This window comes from Parasteatoda tepidariorum, chromosome 2 (genome assembly GCF_982258835.1).
Source record: "Parasteatoda tepidariorum strain Cologne lab strain chromosome 2, Ptep-v5.0, whole genome shotgun sequence".
In the NCBI taxonomy this organism is placed as follows: domain Eukaryota; kingdom Metazoa; phylum Arthropoda; class Arachnida; order Araneae; family Theridiidae; genus Parasteatoda; species Parasteatoda tepidariorum.
This window is the reverse complement of record NC_141756.1, coordinates 46,927,479-46,949,378: the sequence shown is the minus strand read 5'-3', so window position 1 is coordinate 46,949,378 and position 21,900 is coordinate 46,927,479. Positions and strand designations below refer to the sequence as shown.

The 21,900-nt window shown below is 27.5% G+C and overlaps 2 protein-coding genes across 4 annotated transcripts; one reads left to right on the top strand and one right to left on the bottom strand.

Annotated features, from left to right (window-relative positions):
• Positions 1 to 7,925: 7,925 nt before the first annotated feature.
• On the bottom strand, positions 7,926 to 13,609 carry Hsc20 (iron-sulfur cluster co-chaperone protein HscB-like protein, mitochondrial). 2 transcript variants are annotated; one of them, XM_016065499.5, is made up of 2 exons: positions 12,943 to 13,609; positions 7,926 to 8,541 (listed from the first exon to the last, which is right to left on the bottom strand). In XM_016065499.5, exons 1-2 carry the CDS (start codon positions 13,375 to 13,377, stop codon positions 8,152 to 8,154), a joined length of 825 nt encoding a protein of 274 aa, XP_015920985.3. In that variant the 5' UTR covers positions 13,378 to 13,609; the 3' UTR covers positions 7,926 to 8,151. The 2 variants fall into 2 exon arrangements, with proteins under 2 accessions (XP_015920985.3, XP_087013398.1); XM_087157272.1 differs by lacking the exon at positions 12,943 to 13,609 and adding an exon at positions 11,000 to 11,157.
• A 182-nt stretch (positions 13,610 to 13,791) lies between these two features.
• ksh (transmembrane protein 167A-like protein ksh) lies at positions 13,792 to 21,133 on the top strand. Of its 2 annotated transcripts, none has more exons than XM_087157273.1 (4): positions 13,792 to 14,014; positions 14,214 to 14,323; positions 17,877 to 17,911; positions 20,927 to 21,133. In XM_087157273.1, the coding sequence occupies exons 1-4, from the start codon at positions 14,012 to 14,014 to the stop codon at positions 20,995 to 20,997; spliced, it is 219 nt and encodes a 72-aa protein (XP_087013399.1). In that variant the 5' UTR covers positions 13,792 to 14,011; the 3' UTR covers positions 20,998 to 21,133. The 2 variants fall into 2 exon arrangements, with proteins under 2 accessions (XP_087013399.1, XP_015920988.4); XM_016065502.4 differs by lacking the exon at positions 13,792 to 14,014 and adding an exon at positions 14,080 to 14,104.
• Positions 21,134 to 21,900: the final 767 nt, after the last annotated feature.

Here is a 21,900-nt window from a genome sequence, read left to right as displayed (position 1 = left end):
TTAAAAGGAAAAGAGATGATAAAATTTAAATCAAACCAAATACTGAATCAATTTAAATCAATTTTTTTTTTATGCTGACTGTTGATGTGAAGTGTTATCTTGTATTAATTACTAACTTAGTATGGTGAATTTTAATGATTAATTTAACACTGAAATAAATTAAAACTTACGCTGTATTATAATTTGAATTATTTTGCTAATTATTTTATTTACAAGATGATGGTCAACTGTAAAACTGATCTGATATTTAAAAAAAATGAAAACAAAAATTATTTTCAAAAACCAATTAAAATGTAATAAAAGAAAATAAGAAATTTACAAAAATAACACATAAAGAGTGAAATGTTTTTATAATTTATCATTTTAAAAAATTAAGAATATTGGGTATACTTGTTAAAAAGTTGCTTTGTTATATACAAAAATATTTTTTTAATGTTTTTTAATTAACATTTTTCTGGTTTTCTAAATTGTTGGAAATAAACAAAGCTGAAAAGTTGTACAATGGAACTTACTGATAGGATTCACGTGTAAATATTCTTTTTCAAAGAAGAAATTTTTTTGTTGTTGTTGCACTTGAAGACTTAATTTTATCTGTGATTTTTTGCTCTAGAATTCCTATTCAGTATATGTTAAAACATTATATGTGTTTCATAAACATATCTGCACTTATAAACAATACAATTTTCATTGTAAATGCCTATGAGTTATAACATATCTGTATTCTATTTTATGCTTTTGCTTCTTTTTTATTTCAAATTCAAAATTGAATGCTACTTGTGATGATACTATGAAACAAAAAAATTTGGCTCTGCAAAAAGGGTTAAAAGATTCTATGTGTTATAAATAATTATGTAAATTCATTGATAAAATGAAAATGGTATGAAAGCATTTTAAATTTTTAAAACAAATCAACTTAATTATTGAAATTGCTCTTAAGACTTTACAAGACATCATTAATCATGTAAGACATAATTGTAAAAAATTTACATTTTCACAATAACTAATTGTAAAAAAATTGCCGAAATTTTTTGGATCTTAGAAATTTCACAGTGCAGTTGAATTATTTATAAATATAATATCATTTAATTTTTTCTTCCTTTTTAGTTTATACTGGAAGAATTTTCTAATTTCTTAATTCTGCACTGAAATTGATTTATCTTTTATATAACAAACAATTATTACAAAACTTTAATCAAGCTACAGGCATGATTACTTGACAAATTTTGAACATCTATTTAAAAAGATTTCTTTTTATTTTGTTGCCATCAAACGATCCAAGATGGCTTAAATGTTTTGACAAATAGTAATGCATAAAAAAAATAAATGACTTAACATTGATTTATAACTGCTTTAGTTACACTGCTATTAATAAATTAATGTTGCCTAATATGATTTTAACTTCAATAGCATGTTAAAATGTATTCTATAAAGCCTTTGAAGGCAATACATTCTTGAAAGTTAATGATTTAACTGTTAAAACAGTTAAAAACGAATTCAATCTTAATTGTCTAGCGGCTCATCTTTTTCGATAATCAATAACAGTTCCCGTATATTCTGGTGTATAAGTCAACCCTCTATTTTTCATAACAAATTTCTAGTATGTCGTGTGTATAAGTAGAGTGCTGAAAAAACGAAATATTAAAATTAATTAAGTCTACTAAATTTTCTCAAGTTAAAATAATGATAAGCTTTTGAATAAATTATCTTCACTTTTTTTATTCTTATTTTTTTATCATAACCTAATTTAAAGTATTGCACATTAAAAAAAGTTATTGAAAAGGCTAAATTGATACAGAATTATTCATATCTATATCATTGTTTATAATGCACCGATATTCCACTATCAACGAATGTACAGCTTTATTACTAGTGTATAAATCAAGCCCCAGCTTTTAGTAAAACTTTAGAGGTTTGAAAAGAATACTTAAACACCGGGGTATACGGTATTTGTATTTTCAATTAAACATAGGCCTTCATGTACATGCTCAATATATACAACTACCAATCATTGATTTAAAGTGAGTAGCAACTTTTAATATGAATCACATTTACAGTTTATACGCAACATTTAATTTGTAAATATTACTTTGAAAAAATATTACATTGTAGTAGAAAATAGAATTTTCCAATGAAACTATTTTTCACAAGCATCATTTTATAAATATAAAGCTGAAAATTGTTAACTTTCATATCTTGTTATTTTGCGGTATAATTTGAATATAAAATTCAATTTTTTTCGGTAATATTTGTCAATGTGTGTAATTTGAAAAAGGAATCAATTTTATAAAGATGACTTTTTTTGTACAATATAAAATCATAAAAATCGGATTTAATTATTAAATCCCATTTTATATATGTATAATAAATTCAGTTTTTATTATTCATACATAAAATTGAATTTAATGATTATAAATATACTTAAAATACATTTATGAAAATGAAACTAGGGGCCATATAAACCACACTTTCACCAAAAGAGACATTTTTAAATCAAATCATTCTTTAGCATTTTTTCTAGATAGGTACTGTATAAGTATTTGGAATATCTAATGCATAACAGCACAGAAACATCATATTGCCTACAGAAAAGTCAGTGTTTTTAACTAAAAATGCTCTCTCGAACAATTTGAAAATGTGGCTTATTATTTCTTCTTTGGTATTCAAATAAATATGCTTTATTTATTTATTTTTAAAATAAAACATTTTTATTTCATATTCTATTCTTCAAAATGTACTAATTGTTTTTGTGGACATTTTTTAAAAAAAATTTAGTTTTATAGCTGCAGATTATTCTAATCTTTTTATGATTTCTTACATTGCTTACATAATTGTATAAAAATCATTCTTGTATTGAAATTTGCTAGCGGGTCTGGTGTTCATTTGTTATTTTAATTTATTTAATATTTCTCTCAAAAAGTATTCTTTACCTTAAAAAAAAATGTTGCTAATTCATTGTTGCTGTAAAGTGCCAATTTCTGTATACTGTCATTGTATTCATTATCATTTTTTGTTTACATAAAGTTTAAATGCACTATTTGTATTTCCATGAGTCATTATTCAAAAAAATACACATTAAAAATACTTATTTAATGTTCTTAAATAAGAAGCTTCCTTAAAAAGCTCAAAATTATCTCTAAAAATTTTAATTTCTTGAGGGTGAGAATTTTATTTTACCACATTTAATTACTCCTTAAAAGAACCTCATTGCCCAGTTGATCTTTATTATATTGAATTCAAACTGCATCTAGTGATGCTGGGATATAAAAATCATAGATCTAGGACAATACCTCCTTAAAAAAAAAAGGCCTCAGCTCGGGTTACCATAAACAATAAATTTGTTTCTTTAGTAGTTCAAACTTGATGACATCATTTTTCCCCATGTAGCTTAATAGCCTGAACATAATCACATCTTTCTTATTCACCTCCACTGTGCAGTTTATGTTTGTTACGTTGAACTACTTAATCGATTTGTGCTGAGGCCTTCTCTCTTCTAGGAGGTGTTGGCTAAGCACCTTTTCCTCATTGTAAATGGAAAGAAGTTTAACAACTTTACATGTAGTGTTTTGGTAGGAATGGGTAAATAAAGGTAAAACTTGCATTTAGATATAATAGGTATTGATTTTTAACCAGATTTGCATGAAACCAATCCCGTGACAAGATGATAGGAATAAAAGAATTTTACAAATAAAAAATACAATTTAATGCTTGTACGTATTTATGCGTTAGCTGTCCTACTAAACAAATGCAGTAGTGTTTCCAATGTTTTTTTTTTAAACGCTTAATTGAATGAGATTAAATACGATTAAATGGGGCTATTATTTCAGAAATCACAATGGTTATAATTTCTAAATTATTAATTTGATCGACTCAGTATTTATCTCATTCAATTTAACAACAAAAAAAAACATACTGTAAATAGCTATGGGACGGGACAGCAAAGCTAAATGGGCAAACAAGTAAAAATGTGGTGGAAATTTAAATTTTTGATTCAGATTTTTTTTCTACTTCACTCCAATGGGTAATAGTTCTAAAGCGGGTAGAGTGGAGGTATTGGTAGAGTAGACTATATAAGTTATTTTTACTCCCTGAAAGGAAATTTTATAGTGTAGAAGGTTCTTTTAATTTATTTCCAAACAGGGAACACTTTAGAAAAAGTATGTAGTTCTAGAACGTTTTACCAACATCCTGAAAAAATTTAAAAATAAGAAAAAAATCATAGTAAAATTTTTAAAAAGATACTCGAAAACTCACTGCTTTACCTTTTCAATCTTAGTAATGAATTCCATTTTTTAAACTGTAAAGGAATAAGTTTTTGAAGAATCTATTTACAACCAGATTTTTTACGTAAGCCTACAATTACGATAACGTAAAAAATAGGTAAAATAAATTAGATTAAAAAATTTTATACAATAAATCTTAGTAAATCGAATAATTTTGAAGGTCTGAGAATTAACTTTTAATTATTTTTCTTGGTTCACTATACTTGAATAATATTTTATAATCTATCTTTATTTAGTATTACTTTAAAACAGTGACAAACCGAATAATTTAATTGAAATGCAATGAATAAGGTAAACAATGTCATTAAATACAGGAAAAATTTCATTTTGTTAAATATTTTGAGACACTAAAATGATTAAACCATATAATAAATAAAGTTATAATCCAAGTACGAATTTGGGTGACAATAAAATAATAAGTGAGATTTGAATTCCACAAAAAAAAAAAACTTTCAGAAAATAGAGAATAAAAATTTAATGGTTTTTGCAATCGTTATTCTTAATACTTAAAAGATAGACATGAATCTCGAAAAGAAAAATATTAATTGCTATGTTAAATATAATATTAAATTTGCGTTTATGTATTGACAATCAGGGGGGGGAGGAAATAGGTGATTTGATTAATCGCTTCTGATTCACACTTGGTGACCATGTCATCAAATTAAATAAGGCAACCCTACAGGCACTTATAATAGATTTTATTTTTTCAAAACACTTATAAAGAATCAAATCTTCCATTTGAGTAATATTTTTGCGCTTATTAGATGTACTTAAAATCATGTCAAAATTAGATGTACTTAATCCAATGTAAATTACATGCACAAAGCTGATCAAAAAGTAGTTTAGATTCAAAAAAAGGAAAGACAACTAAGTCTTATTTTGGTACTCCAGGTTCATGGGACCCTTATTGTATTAACCTACATAAAATGTGAAATGATTTTAAAGACTCAAATTGAGAAAAAAAAAAATTTCCCTTCCTCAAAGAAGAGCTTTCAAGTCCACATGTTTGATGGTCACAATTGACGTTGATTTAAGTAAGAGAAAATTATTTCTGAAATACTAACCTCAGATTTCTTAACACAGAAAAAAAAACTACAATTAATTTTAAAGCTTGAATTTGTAATATATGACATTTTGATTTTTCAAAAAACTTTATATGCTAAGTACTAGTATGTTAAAAACTGGTATGAATTTTTCAGCTGAATCATAACACTACTACTTATTCTTTAAGTTAAGGTTGGCTAATAAAAGGTCGAGAAAACAATGAGACTCAATTTAAACTTTCATCAGATCAAATATTTTCTTCAGTTTCACCAGATTTAAAATACTCATTAACCGTAAATGCTAACAAGATAAGATTTGTATTACTTTTTATAATAAGAAACTAACATTGAAAAGAACTACTCTTTTAAAATTTCACTGGAAACTATACTCGGTGAAGAGAACTTATCAAGAATAAATAAAAGGATATCAGCTTTGTGCCTGAATCATTCTTTATTGGATAATCTAAGAGCCTCTTTTGCTAACTTGGTTGGTTGGTGTCGTATCCTCTATTGAATCATATTTCATGGTGTGCTTGAATAGTTTTTGTTATTTCTATAAAACATCATAAGGGGGGGGGGGTTGCCAGAGCCTACGAAGAGGTTGGACTTCTGCCTGTTGGACCGCAGGAGGTATTTTATTTCCCTCCTACCACCCAAAGGTATTAGCTGATGGAGGCATTCCCAGATCCGCCACCTGGGGACGCGCTCTCTAGGGGTTACAGGCTCTCCCGAGAGGCTAACTTAGTTTAAAATATAATAAATAAAATCCCATAAAATTTATTTTATTAAATTTAATAACTTAAACTTAATATAGTAAAACCTTCTTTAACACCCATCTCTAAACTACGGCAACCTCTGAAGAACAGTAATATGGTAGTACAGTACAGAACCCGTTATCCAGAAAACCAAAAAACCGGAACGAAATTCGGTAAATTTTCCCGTCATTTAAAAAAAAAAAAATTTTTTTCCTCATAGGATTTTTTGTTCTTTTTTTAAAGATGTTTATCATACCATAACTTTGGAAATAATAATTAGTGTATTACTTCATCGTTTTTTCTTCTTTTTAAGATTATTTCCAAATATTTTTCTTTTCAGTTGGGTTTAATAATAAAAAAAACGGCTTTTTGCAGCGATTCAGAAAACCGCAAAAATCAGTTATCCGGAATAGCGATGGTCCCGATCGTTCCGGATAATCGGTTCTCTTCTGTATATGTTTTTTATATTAGCGAAAAACCTATAAACAGCTATTTCCGTACAATGGCCACCAGTTGCATGCTTGACTTTAGCTTCAAGGTCTATTTTAGTCAACTTTTTTCATTCATTCATCTCTGGCTTGCAATAATTTTATTTGATCGTTACTAAATGTATTATCCCTTGATGATTATTACATTTCAATTATTGTAAAAGAAATTTTCACAGCTTTCTCACAGAAGTCGATAAGAGGCACAATTCGACAGCTTTATTTACAGATAACCTGTTTTTATTTATTTATTTATTTTATGGGTGTCTGCAAGAATTAAATTAATCTTGTACCAGCATTCACAATGGATTGAAATTCCTGGAGCTTCATCGGTAAACTTTAGTTTTAAACGATTCAGTGAAATTATTTACACATGCACCTAAACAATATTTGTTCACAGGTTCCTTTTTTTTTTTTCTTTAAAATTTGGAAACTGGTAATTATGTTTGAAGAAGAATTTTTTTGTGTGTTTGAAACAAGTGTTTGAAATACAGGTGCGAATTGAAAGCAAAAATTCCTGACATAAACATATAAAACCAAAGATATTAAGGATAGTAAAAAAGAAATAAGCTACACCAAATGACTGAGGAAACATGCAAATATAAAATAAAAAGTAATAATTATTCGATCAATATTTAAGTGGATCAAATCTACAGTTTGAGATTTCTATATTGGATCATTATTTAAGTGAATTAAATCTGTTTTTATTTGCTTTTGTTTTTCATCTTTTAAACAATCAATTAATTTCTAACTCCAAATAGTGACTACCTCTTGATGTCGGTCACATCACAGTCCATCAAGGGACCGTTATTCAAACAGTTTTACTTTATATAACAGTTCAATTATTACTGATAAGGAAATAATAATCAATATTTAAAGGTATTAAATATTCAATTTTACTATATGAATTGAAATTTTAAATGTACATCCTTGTAAGGACTTATATGGTCGACTTCATTAATTTTTAGCATATGCTGTATGACCTGCTCTTTAAAAATAGCGATATAAATTTTTTGAAGCTTGCAACAACAAACATAACAAAGAATAATTTTCTTTAACCTCAAGAAAAAAAGCAACAATTTAGTTTAAGTTTTTTTAATTCTTTAAAGTCATAACAAGAATTAAAGAGAAAATTCTAAGTACAAAATATAAATTTTCTTAAAATTTTAGGAATACAAGTAAAAACAAAATTTCTTAACATTTATACTTTTCACTTGTATTCCTAACATTTTCTCTGTTTATGAATTCTGATAGCACGTTTTTTTTCCACTAAAAGTCTTTATACAAATTAAATTTAATACTTTATCTTCAATGGCTGAACTCAAAAACCTAGACTTATAAAGACTCAGTCTGAAACAACTGGTAGAGATTTTAAATTTATTACAGACTTACAATATAAGCACATTTGCAGAAAGATTTAATATAATGAATGAATTACATTATATCATTCTACATTAACCTTTGAAAGTCATTAATATATAATCTTAGCATGCCATTTTCAAAGAACTTGTTTGGAAAGCATTAATTTTATTTTCCAATTTAAGTAGTTGTATATATTTCTAACATTAAATGATAAGTCTAGGAAGAATTAATCATCTCTACTCACTCCAAGTTCGTCTTCCTTTTTTCTTATTTTATCATCTATATTTATAAAATACTTCAATTTGCATAAAGATTCCCTAGCTTTGTCAATATTTTTCTCTTTAAATGCTAAAGAAACATCAGAAAAAAGCAATTGTAACTTAGCATCATTTACATGACGTATAGATTCTAAAGTGTTAGCTGCTTTACAGTCCTCAATGTCTTCATTAACTTCCATAACATTGGCTAGAAATTCGGAAGGCAATTGAATTTCATCTTCAACTAAAGGCTTACGATGCAGTTCAAGCAAATAGAGGCCTCTATCGATTGGACGGAGCAATGTTTGGTATGCCTTGTTGACTAGAGCTGACTGTTCTGCAGAATACTTCTTTTCTTTCTGAAAAACACAAAGAATGTAAAGTTAATTAACAAAAACTGTTAAAAATATTACTTTATGTTCTTGAGAAAAAAAAAATACAAGAAGAGACTTTGGTTGTTCAAGGGGATCTTGGATCAATTTTTAGAATAACAACATATGGTAGTTTGCATCCAAAACCTAATAAATTGCATCACAATGTTTATTCAGAATTTAAAATCTAACTATATATTCCATTATCTAAAAATTGGTTTGTTTATTCATATTTAAGAGAGGTAGAAAGTAATAAAATTTAGTCACCTAAGGATCAGCAACTAAAACATTGCTCTAAACTAGGGTTGGATTTTTGCCGTCAAAAACTGCTTTTTGACATGACAGTGGTAAAAACCGTGTCTTTACCGATAAAAACTGTCAAAAACCTACTGTTTTCTTTAATTTATGGCATATAGCGGACAATATATTATTTTCACTTAATTGCCTTTATAAATTAATGTTGTAAACAATTGCTATTGACTTTGCAACTATATACATGTATTCTTATAGAAGGATATACATTCATACAGAAATATTGTAATATACTTATTGAAAATAGTGATACTTAACTTTTATCATTATAGCTTGATTTGCAAAGGATTAAAAATTTTGCACTTCTCAATTGTTAGAAATAAACACAAACAAAAAAAAAAACTTGGAACTATTAATAAATTCAAGAACTAAAGAGAAGAATTTAAAATTTGGCATTTCTTAAATATTAGAAATAAGCTAAACAAAACTTTCAAAACTTGTAACTACTAACAAACTCTAAGTCAGGAATGACTTGACATTCTTCAGTAATGTAATATGCCAAACAAAATGATGCTTGGAAATGTTGAAAATTTTGTTTAGTCTCCTAATATTTTACTTCAAATAGTATGATTTGATATAATCATGTTGGGAAAATGCAAAAATCTGTTCTTAAATATCTTTTAGCAACTTTTTTTCTAATTTAATTGCCCAAAAATGAATTAATTTTAAATCATAAGCAGTTAAACTCAAATTAAAATACAGTTTTCTCAAAACTATGGGTTTTTGACATGACGGTAAAAACCATGGTATAAACCGGTAAAAACCGTCATGTGTCAAAAACTTGCCAACCCTGCTCTAAAAAGTCATAGTTTCTTTGGTTTGTCTGCATGCAGCTCTTAAATTTTTTAAAAAAAATTTCTACAAATTTTCAAATCAAAATAAGAATTTTTTTTTGGGGGGGGGGGAAGAAATTAAAAAATGTAATAAGACTTTATATAAATTAAAATCTTATCATTATATTTTACTAAACAGATTTAACGACTGCATATTTATCATAAGTAAAACATTATACCAAATATTAAAAGTAAAAAAAAAAAAAAAAGTCATTAAAGCAAAATTAAATGACAATGGGTAGTATTCAAAATTACAATAAAAATATACAAATTAACACAGATTAAAACAGCGAATCAAAAAAATTAAATCATCACCATTCCTTTGTACTGGATTGATGGCTACTGGCTAGTGGGACCACTGATAATTATTTTACAGTTCTCGAAGACACATTTCGGTGATGTCTCTTTAGTTCTTAACTAAGAAAAAAAATTTTAACTGAGCAATCGCGTCTTTTTTTAATGCCATGTTTAGAGACTTTAAATGCATGTAACTGAGTTTGAAAAAAATAAAACAGTTCTATTAATTTTTGTTAAACTAGCTCTCAATGTCATTTTACAGTTATTCCAATTTTCATAAACTTTCATTAATTAAAAAAATTAAGAATCAAAACACTAGGTGTACAGGCATAACCATAACACAATATAAGAGTCACCTTAGAATTGCAAAATTTCTAAAAGTTAATAAAAATTGGAGTAGGTGTAAATGGATGATGTTTTCAATATAAATGCAAACAACATTAATCTCGAGCTCTTGACTTGCTCTACTTTCGGTTTCAAAGCATACAGCTGTTTATTCTGCGAGCCGATATATTCACACAGATAATTTTGTTTTTAATAAAAGAAATAAATTATATTCTTTCTGTACTCAAATTTACTTTATTTCATAAGGTATTAAGTAATTCTGGTGAGTTTGAAGTGAAAATTTGTTTTTGTTACTTATAGATGTATTGTTAAAATAGATGGCTGTTAGATTTAGAAAGAACTTGCCTTTTAGGCAGTTCCGATTTGGTATCTTTATATATTTGATTATTACTGTTTGTTCATGTTGCAAGCCGTGCACCACCATACGTTAGTGTTAGCATATTGTTCGATCAACGAGATTAAGTTCCTTTTACAAATTATCATTTAATTAAATTTCGATGTTGGTATATGGTTGACAAGGTGAGAAGTGTTTCATAAGGATTCCTTTTTTCAAATGACGATTCTGATAATGATTTTTATTAAACGCAAATAATAATTCAGGTAAAAAATATGTGTATACAAGAAATATTACTTAAAAAAGTCTAAAAACACAATGATACCTTGTGAGCCAAAGGCTTCAAAAAAGTAACCCGGAAGTATAGGCAGTAGAGAGCTTGCAGTGCACCTAAGTGTAGAAAACACCACATCCATAGCAGAAACAATTATTTTAACAAAAATTTATAAACCGGCCTAATTTTTTCATGGGTTGAATTCAGGGTTGGCAAGATTTTGCCGCAGGTGGAAAAAACCATGGTAAATACCGGTAAAAACCGTCCTGGCAAAAACAGGTTTTTGCCAAGCAAATTGACAAAAACCTATATTTTCCAAGATGAGAGGACAAAAACACATTTTTGATAAAAAATTATTCCTAAAATTGAAATATATACTATAAATATAAATAATTACAAAAAAATTACCAAAACTATTATTCCATAATTAAATCATAATGTAATAATATATCACTTTAGTAGTTTAAAGCATTATTGATTGGAAAATTTGCGATTATTCTCTTTTTTCCAGTGAAATGAACTTATTTTAAATTAATATAACTATAATTTAAAGCATAAAATATCTATCAAGATGTGTAGTTAATTATTGTACAAATAATAATTTTTTATAATAAATAATAATATTATACAAATAATAATATTTATTTATTTGTAAAAAAACATTTATTTAAGGATTCTAAAATGAAAAGAGGTCAAAAACTTTCAATCTTTTAAAAATTATTGCCTTTTTATATTAATTATTAATATGTTAAAAATAATTTTTTCATGTAATGTATCAAAATTATTATTCCTTATGATTAATTTAAATTTGTTTCAAGTATTTTGTAATAATATTTAATCAGCAATTTAGATAATTTGGTTTTTGCCGGTTTTTACCAGGTTTTTGCCACTGTCCTGGCAAAAACCCCTTTTTGCCGACAAAAACTCCAATCCTGGTTGAATTACATGAGTGGTGATGACTCAGTGGATAGAGGGTTTGCCTACTAATGAGGTGAACCGGGTTTGAATCCCAGAGATGACTGGTCAATATGAATTCCATATACCCGGCTTGCACCGACCACAGTGCTGAGGTAAAATATACTCATTGGTAGACGAATTACGGCTTAGAGCCCACTTGCCGTTAGGCTATTCGTAGGGTTTTCGTGGTTACATCAAAAAGTCCACCACAAAGGCAAAATTTCTCCCAATACTTGATCCAAAAGTTCCCTTATCTTCTAATGGGTTCAAAATTACAAGCCTGTTGATTGTGTTCAAAATTACGAGGCTACAGGGTTAAACATTAGTAGTTGTAAACACTAAAAATTGGGTTGGCTGTTCAACAACGGTTATGAAATAAAAATATAAAAAAACTAAATTGCATGCATTTGAAATCTACAACTAAGAGATTTATTAATGATGAAATTACTATAAGTTTGCAAATTTACTTCTTCATAAGTTGATAAACACTGATCAAAATAAAGGATAAATATAGATTCATTGCACCTACTTCCTTTGCCAGGACTTTTTTTTAACTAATAAAAATTTTTAAAAAATGTGTCTTGGCTTGCCCAGTAGTTCAGCTACGAGGGGGGAGATTTCATATCCTGATCTGTGGCAGAATAATCGCCAAATCTTGGAAACTTCCGGGCAGTGGCCTGCGAGAAACTAAACAAAACATCACAGTGAGGGACCAACTCGAAAGGTATAACTCGTAGCCACCCCCAGGCAAACATCTACATGTTTTGTTTTTTTTTAAATTTGCAAGTTTAAAATATATTTGGCACCTTGGCGATTGTAGTATGCGCGACAGATCACGACACAGAAATATCCTCGAAGACACTTATTATTATGACGACACTGTTTAATGTATTAGGTTAAAATATATAGTGAGTGAATTTGAGAAAAACATAGTTATAGATGCTATGTCTGGCAGGAGAGACATAGTAAATAACAGATTTGGGGTTTTGTGAATGCATTCTTAAAATTCCATTATTAAAAAATAAATCAGAACTTACATCTGATCTAGTAGCAAACTTATCGGGATGAAGAAGCGTTTGCAATCTTCGAAATTTAATACTCAGATTTCTAACATCTACATCAAATTGAGGAATTTCTTTAAATATTTCGAAATGGTTCAGCTGTTTGGGTTCTTGAACAGTTTCACACGCCATACATACTAAGTCACGCTCAGCAACAACTGCATTACATTGCCAGCACCTATTTGTCGATAGGCTAAATAAACGGATAATCTGTACATCGCGCTGATGCAAACATAGAGGAGAAAATTTAAAAATTCTTGGATTGAAAATCAACTTCTTACAATCATTAGAATCATAAGCGATTCGGCGTTTTGAGGATCTATAGAGTTTAAAATCAACTGATCGTCTTAACAAATGCTGTACTTTCGTTACTAAAAACTTATTTCCCCATTTTTGAAAAACAGTATTCATTTCAATAACTCACACAATTCAATATATATATTTTTGCGATAAAAACCTTTCAATAATATATAAGAGTATTGATTGAAAAATAATAAACGTGCTCGTATTTCAATAATATATAACGATATTGATCAAATTTACATAATTTAAAATAAGTTTCGATATCGGTCTGGTCAATAATAAATAAATATAAACAGTCGCAATACCACGCCTCTTTCCATAATGCCGCAAGAGTGGTCACAGTTTAAAGTTATTGAAAATATTTATTTTAAAAATTTACTTTACAAAACCTCAATACTTCATCATAATCTCAAATAATGCTCTAAAGTTTTTTAAATGCAAATTTAGTCTTTGAATAAATTATAAAAATTAATATATAAGAACAAGTTTCATTTTTATAAAGATCACTGTATCCGCATTTATTGCCAAATCCTCCTAGACGATTTTTCATAAAAAATGATAAAAATATTGCACTAAAACTTTTGAACAAGTTGTGATTCGTAAAATATTAAATCAGTGTCGGTAATCACTTAATAGAGAACAGATGAGATAAACTCTAAAAGTGTAAAAATTTTGTGCAATTGACTTCATTGATTGCTTAAAAACACCCAATTTTTGTTTACTGTCAATTGATGGGTCGAGAATGGTATTTAAAATATTTGATTTTCTCTTATTAATTATGGCTGTTTTAATTTTTTCTCGTATTTTAATAATGTATGTTTTTTTTCATATGCAGGTTATAATTCAATTAATGCTCTGCTCTTCTTTTATAAATAAAAGTCATAGTCACATTACTATAAAATGCATATCATTATTGTTTTATAATTTTTATTATACTTTTTCAGTCAGCACTCTTTAACTTCCAAAGCTTATTGACTGTTGTCTTATTGCTCATTTGCACCTGTGCATATGTTAGGTCCCTTGCTCCTAGTCTCCTCGATCGAAATAAAGAAGGGTCAGTAGTTTGTTTACAACCAATTTCATGTTTCACTTGTGATTTACACTGTTTTTTTTTTTATTATTATTATTGGTGTTGAAATTATACAAAAATTGAAATTTATTATGACAATTTATATGAATATATACCTTTATATAACAAAAATTTAAATTGGATTTACAAATTTATATGAATATATACCTTTCTATATATTATGACAATTCCATGGTTACTCTTTTTACATACAGTCGGACCTCTATTTAACGAATTCGCTATATCCCGATAATAAGTTCGTTATTAGGAAAATTCGTTAAATAGAGAATCACCTTTTAAAATATTTAAACAACACAAACCAGGTTTTAAATTCATAAACACTAGGTATAATTAAAATAGCAATTGATGCACCTTTATCTTGCAGACTAGTACCTACTATTTATTTAATAAATCATAACCATAATAGAAATTTGCGTGGAAAGCAAGAATAGAGCAAAACATTATCCAGTGTTACACTATTATGCTACATACATTTTCAATTTGAAAAAAAGCTAAATTTATGCATAAAATTATAGCTGCATTTATTACAAAATTAATTTTAAACATACATTACCAATGTGTTCTTAAGTTTAATTACTACTGATAAAATACATGAATTTGGACAGAGTTTTTTGTTTGAAATGCAAACAGAAAAGGAAAGGGATTTTACTACTTTTTGTAAAATAACTTTCAGAGAAAGCAGTAAAACTTTACATAAATCAGTGACTTAGAAAATTAATTAAAGGTAATTTCCCCCATAAAATGCATTAATAAGTGTGAAATGTTCTGAAATATATTGGAAAATGGGGAAAGTGGATCTGAATGAAAAGTTCGTTAAGTAGAAAATTCAGTTCGCTATTTGGAAGCTATTTTACAAAGAAATTTCCAAAATGTTCTTGGTTCCTCAAAAAAATTCGCGAAATGGAAATTCGTTAAATAGAAGTCCGACTGTATATTGTAGTGTTGCACATTGATTAGCTATTACTTATGAGCTTTTTATTTTAAATTGAATAATTTGTATGCAGAATAATAAGGAAGAATGTCTACTTTTTACATTTCTACAAGAAAAACTTTATAAATTTTAATCGTTTTATAGAATGGTGAATTTAAAATATGGTTACTCTTTTTACCTGAATAGGACATGAAACATTTACAAATTCGCATTAATGGTTATATTATCTAAATTATGTAATAAGATATTCTTTTCTTAAATAATTTCAAGAAAAGAGGGTCAACTTATTGAATGAAAGCCATAAAGGGCTTTAAAAACAAGCATCTTATTCATTATGAGGAAATGTTTTGGTTATTCTTGTTACAAAAAACTGATTACTTATGTTACATTTCATTTCAAAGATTTATTAAAGAAAAAATTTACAATACACATTATGAATTTAATAAAGTCAATATTTTGTATTTATTTAATTTCTTTAGAGCAAATATGATTTTTAGAAATAATAACATTGATTCTTTTAAAAAAAAAAAATTTTAACTCATTTTTTTAGGTTATTTTTAGTTTTTGCTTGCAGGAATCATTACATTTATGCAGTTATAAAATTTTAAAAAAGCTATGTGTTTAAAATTTAATGTTGAATATTAACCCTTTGATGGTTCTGAATGGGTTCAGCTTGCAATCGAATCGTGCTTCGTAATGCGCATAAAGGAGTTCTGCTCGGGAGCAAGATTCTGACCGAAATGGTTACATTTTTTCCCCATACGCGCTGACGATCTGAGCTCGTTCGCCATTATTATTCTGCATTGATTATGTTACAAGCGATTCCTACCCGCGAAATTTAGTTAGTTTTACTGTCTACAGATGGCCGTACATGTTCCATGAGTTTCTTTTCATAATGAAGGGGGGATTTTTATTTTACCTTGTTCTTTTTATGCGTATTTTGGCGCGTTTTTAGGGTGTTTGTAAAATAAAATGACTCAAAAGCGAAAGTTAGATAATTATGATGATGGTTATGATTGTAATACAGAAAGCTTATCAAGCTTTGAGCCTGGTGGAGACTTTGTTCACAGTATTTAGGTAATTACTGTATTTAAATGCTTCATAAAGTTTTACATTAGTTGTTTTTTATTTAGTCCTTTCAATTTAATATTTGTCTTATATTTATAATTATTATTTTATTATTTATATAATTGATTATAATCATTTATAATTTACTATTTAATTCTTATCATTTATTAATTGTTTTAAAATGTGTAAAAACTGTTATTTATGTACTACAAATACTTTAAGAAATTTTTAAAGCGTGTGAGGCGAGCTATCTACGGCATCGCCAGAGAAGGGGGACATTTTCGGAAGAACGACGGAGGGAAACAACTGCCACTTTTGACTACTGTTTACTCGTAATACTATGCTAATTAAGTAAGCGAAAACTGCTCATTTCCCTGGCCGTTAAAGGGTTAATGTAGATTTTGTTTAAATTTTGTATTTTGCCATGCAAAATTACATTTTTTTAAAATGGAGTGAAACTTTTTATACTTGGCAATTAAAAAAAGTTTCCGACCATTATTAAATTAAATAGTAAATAATTGCTAGATATGCATCTTAGAATTAAATTATCGTTAGATAAGTGAATATCATAATTGTATTATTATTTTCCATAAGAAAATAAGATCAGAAGCAAAAATATAAACATTAATTCTGAAGAAACTGTCTTCCTACTTATAAAAGCTATTAAGATACTTGTTTACAAATTTTTCTAAAAATATAATCAGAAAGATAAAGAAAAGAAGATCAGAAGCAAAAATATAAACATTAATTCTGAAGAAACTGTTTTCCTACAAACTGTTCCTACAAACTGAAGAAACTGTTTTTCCTAAAAGCTATTAAGATACTAGTTTACTAATTTTTCTAAAAATACTTTATTTAGCTTGAGACTTTTTATAAAAAAAATTTTGCACTTTTGTTAAAAATTTACTGATTGTGATTTTTGATTTTTTCTGGGATGGAGACAATTTTACTGCGGTGATTATGACTTTCGTGAAATTACTGATTTTACTGCAACCATTTTTGTGAAGGTACCATTTTTCCTGGTCAATTTTTGAGAAAGTAACCAATAAATGATAGTAAAACCCACCAGTATTAGATCTTGATATCTAATTCAAAATGTGATAAAAATATTAACTTTGTAAAAATACTTGGGTTTAAAGTGATGTTTAGTAAATAAACTTTTTTGTCAAATTCGTTAAGCTTGTTCGAACTACTATCTCCTTCACTTGTTGATTTATATATGTTATTCCGTAATTGTATTAAAATGTAGTTTAGTGTTTGAAAGTTTTCCTATTTAAATTGTTATGCATTGAAAGCAAAAGCAACTCCCCGATGTTTATAGTTGAATAAATTGCATTTACAAAATTGTATGAAACTCTTAATGCCAAATTAATTTAGTGTCACTTGTATTTTTTCTTAATAAATAAAAAATCTTAAAACTTAAATTTTGTTGAATGCTTGGTTTGCTGTTTGCTTGGATTTAATTATGTGTTTATAATTAAAAGTTTTTTTTATATTAACTTGAATTTTTGTTTTTAGATTTCTTGGAATATTTTGGAAATGTGCAAGGATAGGTATGCTTTTAGCCTAATATCTTAATTTCATTGTTAATATATTTTGTAAATATGCTAATTAAATACCTACTCATATGAAACTGATTTTTTATCAGCCTTCACCTGATGGTTGTCGATTTTTCTCTTGCCGACCACTTTTTTTATTGACACTGCTTTCATTACATGCCGAAAATAGAATGAAATATTACAACCCTATTATATTCAAAGTTCACTTGTTTTGCAGTCATTTTTTTTTCAGCGCAAAATATGCATGTCACAAGTAAAAAAAATTACTCACCTATATATCAAGTTTTACCAGTCAGCTGCAAATGTTACCAGCCTACCAAATTTCATAAAAATATAACAATATACCCACACAAAACTTTTCTTTTACAATACATTGCATATTTTGTTATCATTCTGCTGCATGTTTTATAAATACTAAAAAAATACAAAAAATTTAAATCTAAATTGACAAAACTTTTTTGAAAAAAAAACGTGCTTAAACGCAGCAGAAATTTTAAAAAAATAAAGAATAACTGTAGGAAGAAAGGAAACGATGGAAATAAAAATATGACCACCGAAGCCAATGTCTTCAGGGGGTACCGGCCCCGGTAGCCATAAAACAAAACCTTTTCTGTTGAGAGAGGTACTGAGGGAGTTAATTTAGGCATTTGCCATCTCTCTCAATAGAAAAGATTTTATTTTATGGCTACGACGTCGGTTTCGGTGGTCATATTTTTATTTCCTTTGTTTCCTTTTTTGCATGTTTTATATAAACATAGCAATATATATATACAAAACTATTATTTTTACAACATTAAATTTAGAGAGTCAGAAATATGCATATTATAAAAGAAGATGGAATAATAAATGTATTGAAGTTACTCACTTATGAGACGTGTATCCTATTTCTTACCTTCAAAATACCTTAAAATTATACCTCATTATTTTAGCAGATCCACAGCAAATAAGTGGAGACTCGCAACAAATCAGTTCTATATATATATTTTAATGCAATGAAGTATTGTATGCAGCTAGTGATTCACTTTTTGAGTATTTTGGTTTCTTAAAATGCAATTTTTTTTAAAAAAAAATTTTAAAATATTTAATGGTTTTCTTTTAATGAAAGTATGTGTCTATTTAAATTCAATATAATAAAAGTCTTGAAATAAATTTTCATTTGCACTATTAAGAGGCAAAAAGAGTTAATATTTATGCATGGTTTAAGCAGTTAAGTTATGTCAAAATTGTTGTTTTAAACAATTTTTCGTAAAAATAAAAATTTGTTACATATTTGTGTTTTACTTAGCACAGCATAATTATGGTTGAAAAAATTACATAATATTGACATACCCTCCAACTGCTACGGAATTTCCGTAGTTTCAGAAATCTTCTTTTCAGACGGTAGCAAAATTAATGTCTTAATATTTAAAAAAAATTAATTTTAGCGTAACTTGTCCACTATTACTAATAAAAGTGCATGCCATATGGCTAGATTCTTAAGTTCTGATAAAAGTTTTGTGAGAGATCCATTTGCTTTAAAAATTTCTACTTTGGTTCGCTACCACTAGAAAGAATTATTTTCAAAATCCTCATAAGTTGGAGGGTATGTATTGATTTAAAATTCCGGCAAGACTTTATAAAATTATTGTAGTCATTTAGAATTTAATATTAAGTATTGTTAACACATGTGGTACCCATTTTGAATGCAATTTGCGTATGCTTAAATTTTTATGTAAAATTGCAAATGCATTTCTTTGTGATGTCTTCAAGGTGCCAGATATCTCACACAATTTCACTTTATGGTCTATAAAATAATTTTATGTTTTCTTAAAATACTGCTAATTTTGGACGACCAGAGCACTTCATTGAGGATTTTATGATCATGTTTAAATTCAGCATACCAGTCAATAATAGTTGATTTCAATGGTGGTGAGTCTTCATAAGGCTTATAAAGCCAGTGTTTAGCCACAACAGCACTTCTCCCTAAAGAAAAAAAATCAACACACAATTACTTTTTTTTTATCCATTGTTTTAAAAATTACAAAACTAGGGTCACTTAAACCCTATAAATTAATTATCAGAATGTCGTGAAATTTTGATACGTACTGTTTGAAAGTTGTTAGTATCCTGAAATCATACGATTCTGGCAATGGTGTGCCATCTGTGTCTATGACTTATTGAGTGATGTTTTGTAATCAAAATGAGATGTGAGCATAATTTTATCATAACATTTTAAAGAATAAATAGCATTTTTTATTCGAAAAATAAAATCTCAAATAATATTATTTCAAATGTATGTGTGTCAAGATTTCTTTGTATATTTTGTTCCACGGTGGATTCATCGTTAAGACACTGTTCCCATTACTTCATTTGCAGTGAGTGCGTACTATTTTGGAAGTTGGTGAATACTTTTATAAGCCTGCAATGAGATAGAGGGTGTGTGGTGGTATTCCTTGTTAAATGGTAATTGGTCCTGCTCTACTTGGCATGCAGGTTTTGGGGGCTACATAAGCGGAAAAGCCAGCCCTTCTCCAGAGGATCAAAACTGTGATGGCATATCTTAAGATCATTTTCATTTACCAAATCGTCATCAATAGCCCATTGTGCAGCTCTGGTGGAACGTAAATAAAGTACTATTATTACTACTACTCTGTGCATATTTCAAATTTAGTGGACTGATTTAAATGAAATTTGCTATGAATATAAATTTCATATTTATAAAAATGAGATGCATAAATATGAAGATAAATTTTATATGGATCCATGTTTTAAGGATATTGCTATGCAAAAAAATATTCACTTCTTCACCTTTAGCTTTTTATAAAATGCTAAGATGAACAAAGATCTTAACTATTGTTTATTGTGGGTGTTATTGTATATTAATTATTGTGTTAGTGTATTAAATATAATGTCAGTGTTGTTGTTTTTTTGAAAAAATATTTTTGTTCGTATAGGCAAATTACAATGTTGGAATCAAAAATCATTTAACTGCTCACATTTTATATATATAAATATATATTTAATTTACAGGTGAAAGAAAAAGCCCATATGTCAGTGTATGCTGCATAGCAATGGCCTTGACAATTTTATTTTGGTCCTGAAACTTTGTGAAAAGAAATCTCACCATTGCTGCTTATGACAGATTCCCCTTTCTACCCACTGTGTTTTATAGAATATTATTTTTATACTAATGTGCCTGTATAAAATTATATGTAAATAATATATACACACCGACTACATTGTTTTTTTTTTCTTTGTGTTTAATACCTGTGAGTATGAAATCACTCAATGGGACAAAAAACTTCATTGTAATCAAGTACTTAGTATTACAGCATTGTGAGCAAAATAACATTACTTATTAATAAACTACATATGTTCATGATAAGAACCGTTAAAATTTAATCATGATTATTGCTTATCTATTTTATGAAAATATCAATTTTAAATTCTTGTAAAGCAGACTACTATTTTGCATGCAAAGCTGTTTTTTTTTTTTCTTCTATGGAACAAAAAATCTGTCTTGCAATTAAATAATACTAAATGTAGCGCAGAATATTTAAAGTTACATTTAATGGAGTATATGTATAAGTGTACTCTTCAACATTCTGTTTATATTACATTATAGAACAGGAATTAAAAATATTAATAAAGTATACACCTATTTACTATCTTCTAATTCTCTATACTTGTTCAAGATTGTATACTCTATCTCTTATGTGCCACGTTATAAGAGACTCAATAAGAATTTACATTGCTTTGTAAATTGGAACAGTTTAGTTTCTTTATAGTTTTAATTAAATTCATCATTATTTGGTATCAAGATAGCAAACTAGATTATATATATATATTTAGGATTATTTCTAGTACAAGGATATTAGTTGTCCTGATAGTCTTGATAAAAAAATATTTTTCCCATATTTTTTCTGATTTTTAACCTTTTGTTCTAATATTCCTTTTTTTTTTCTCTCAGAGCATTCCATTTTCTACAAATACAGGTTCTAAAA

Excerpts from the sequence above, each read along its gene's own strand:
- Hsc20 (XM_016065499.5), bottom strand. The coding sequence starts at position 13,377 with ATGAATACTGTTTTTCAAAAATGGGGAAATAAGTTTTTAGTAACGAAA. Across the intron at positions 8,542-12,942 it reads AGTTTGCTACTAGATCAGAT|AAAGAAAAGAAGTATTCTGC; the intron begins GTAAGTTCTGAT and ends TGTGTTTTTCAG.
- ksh (XM_016065502.4), top strand. The coding sequence starts at position 14,081 with ATGTATGTTTTTTTTCATATGCAG. Across the intron at positions 14,324-17,876 it reads CTCGATCGAAATAAAGAAGG|ATTTCTTGGAATATTTTGGA; the intron begins GTCAGTAGTTTG and ends TTTTGTTTTTAG. Across the intron at positions 17,912-20,926 it reads TTGGAAATGTGCAAGGATAG|GTGAAAGAAAAAGCCCATAT; the intron begins GTATGCTTTTAG and ends TTTAATTTACAG.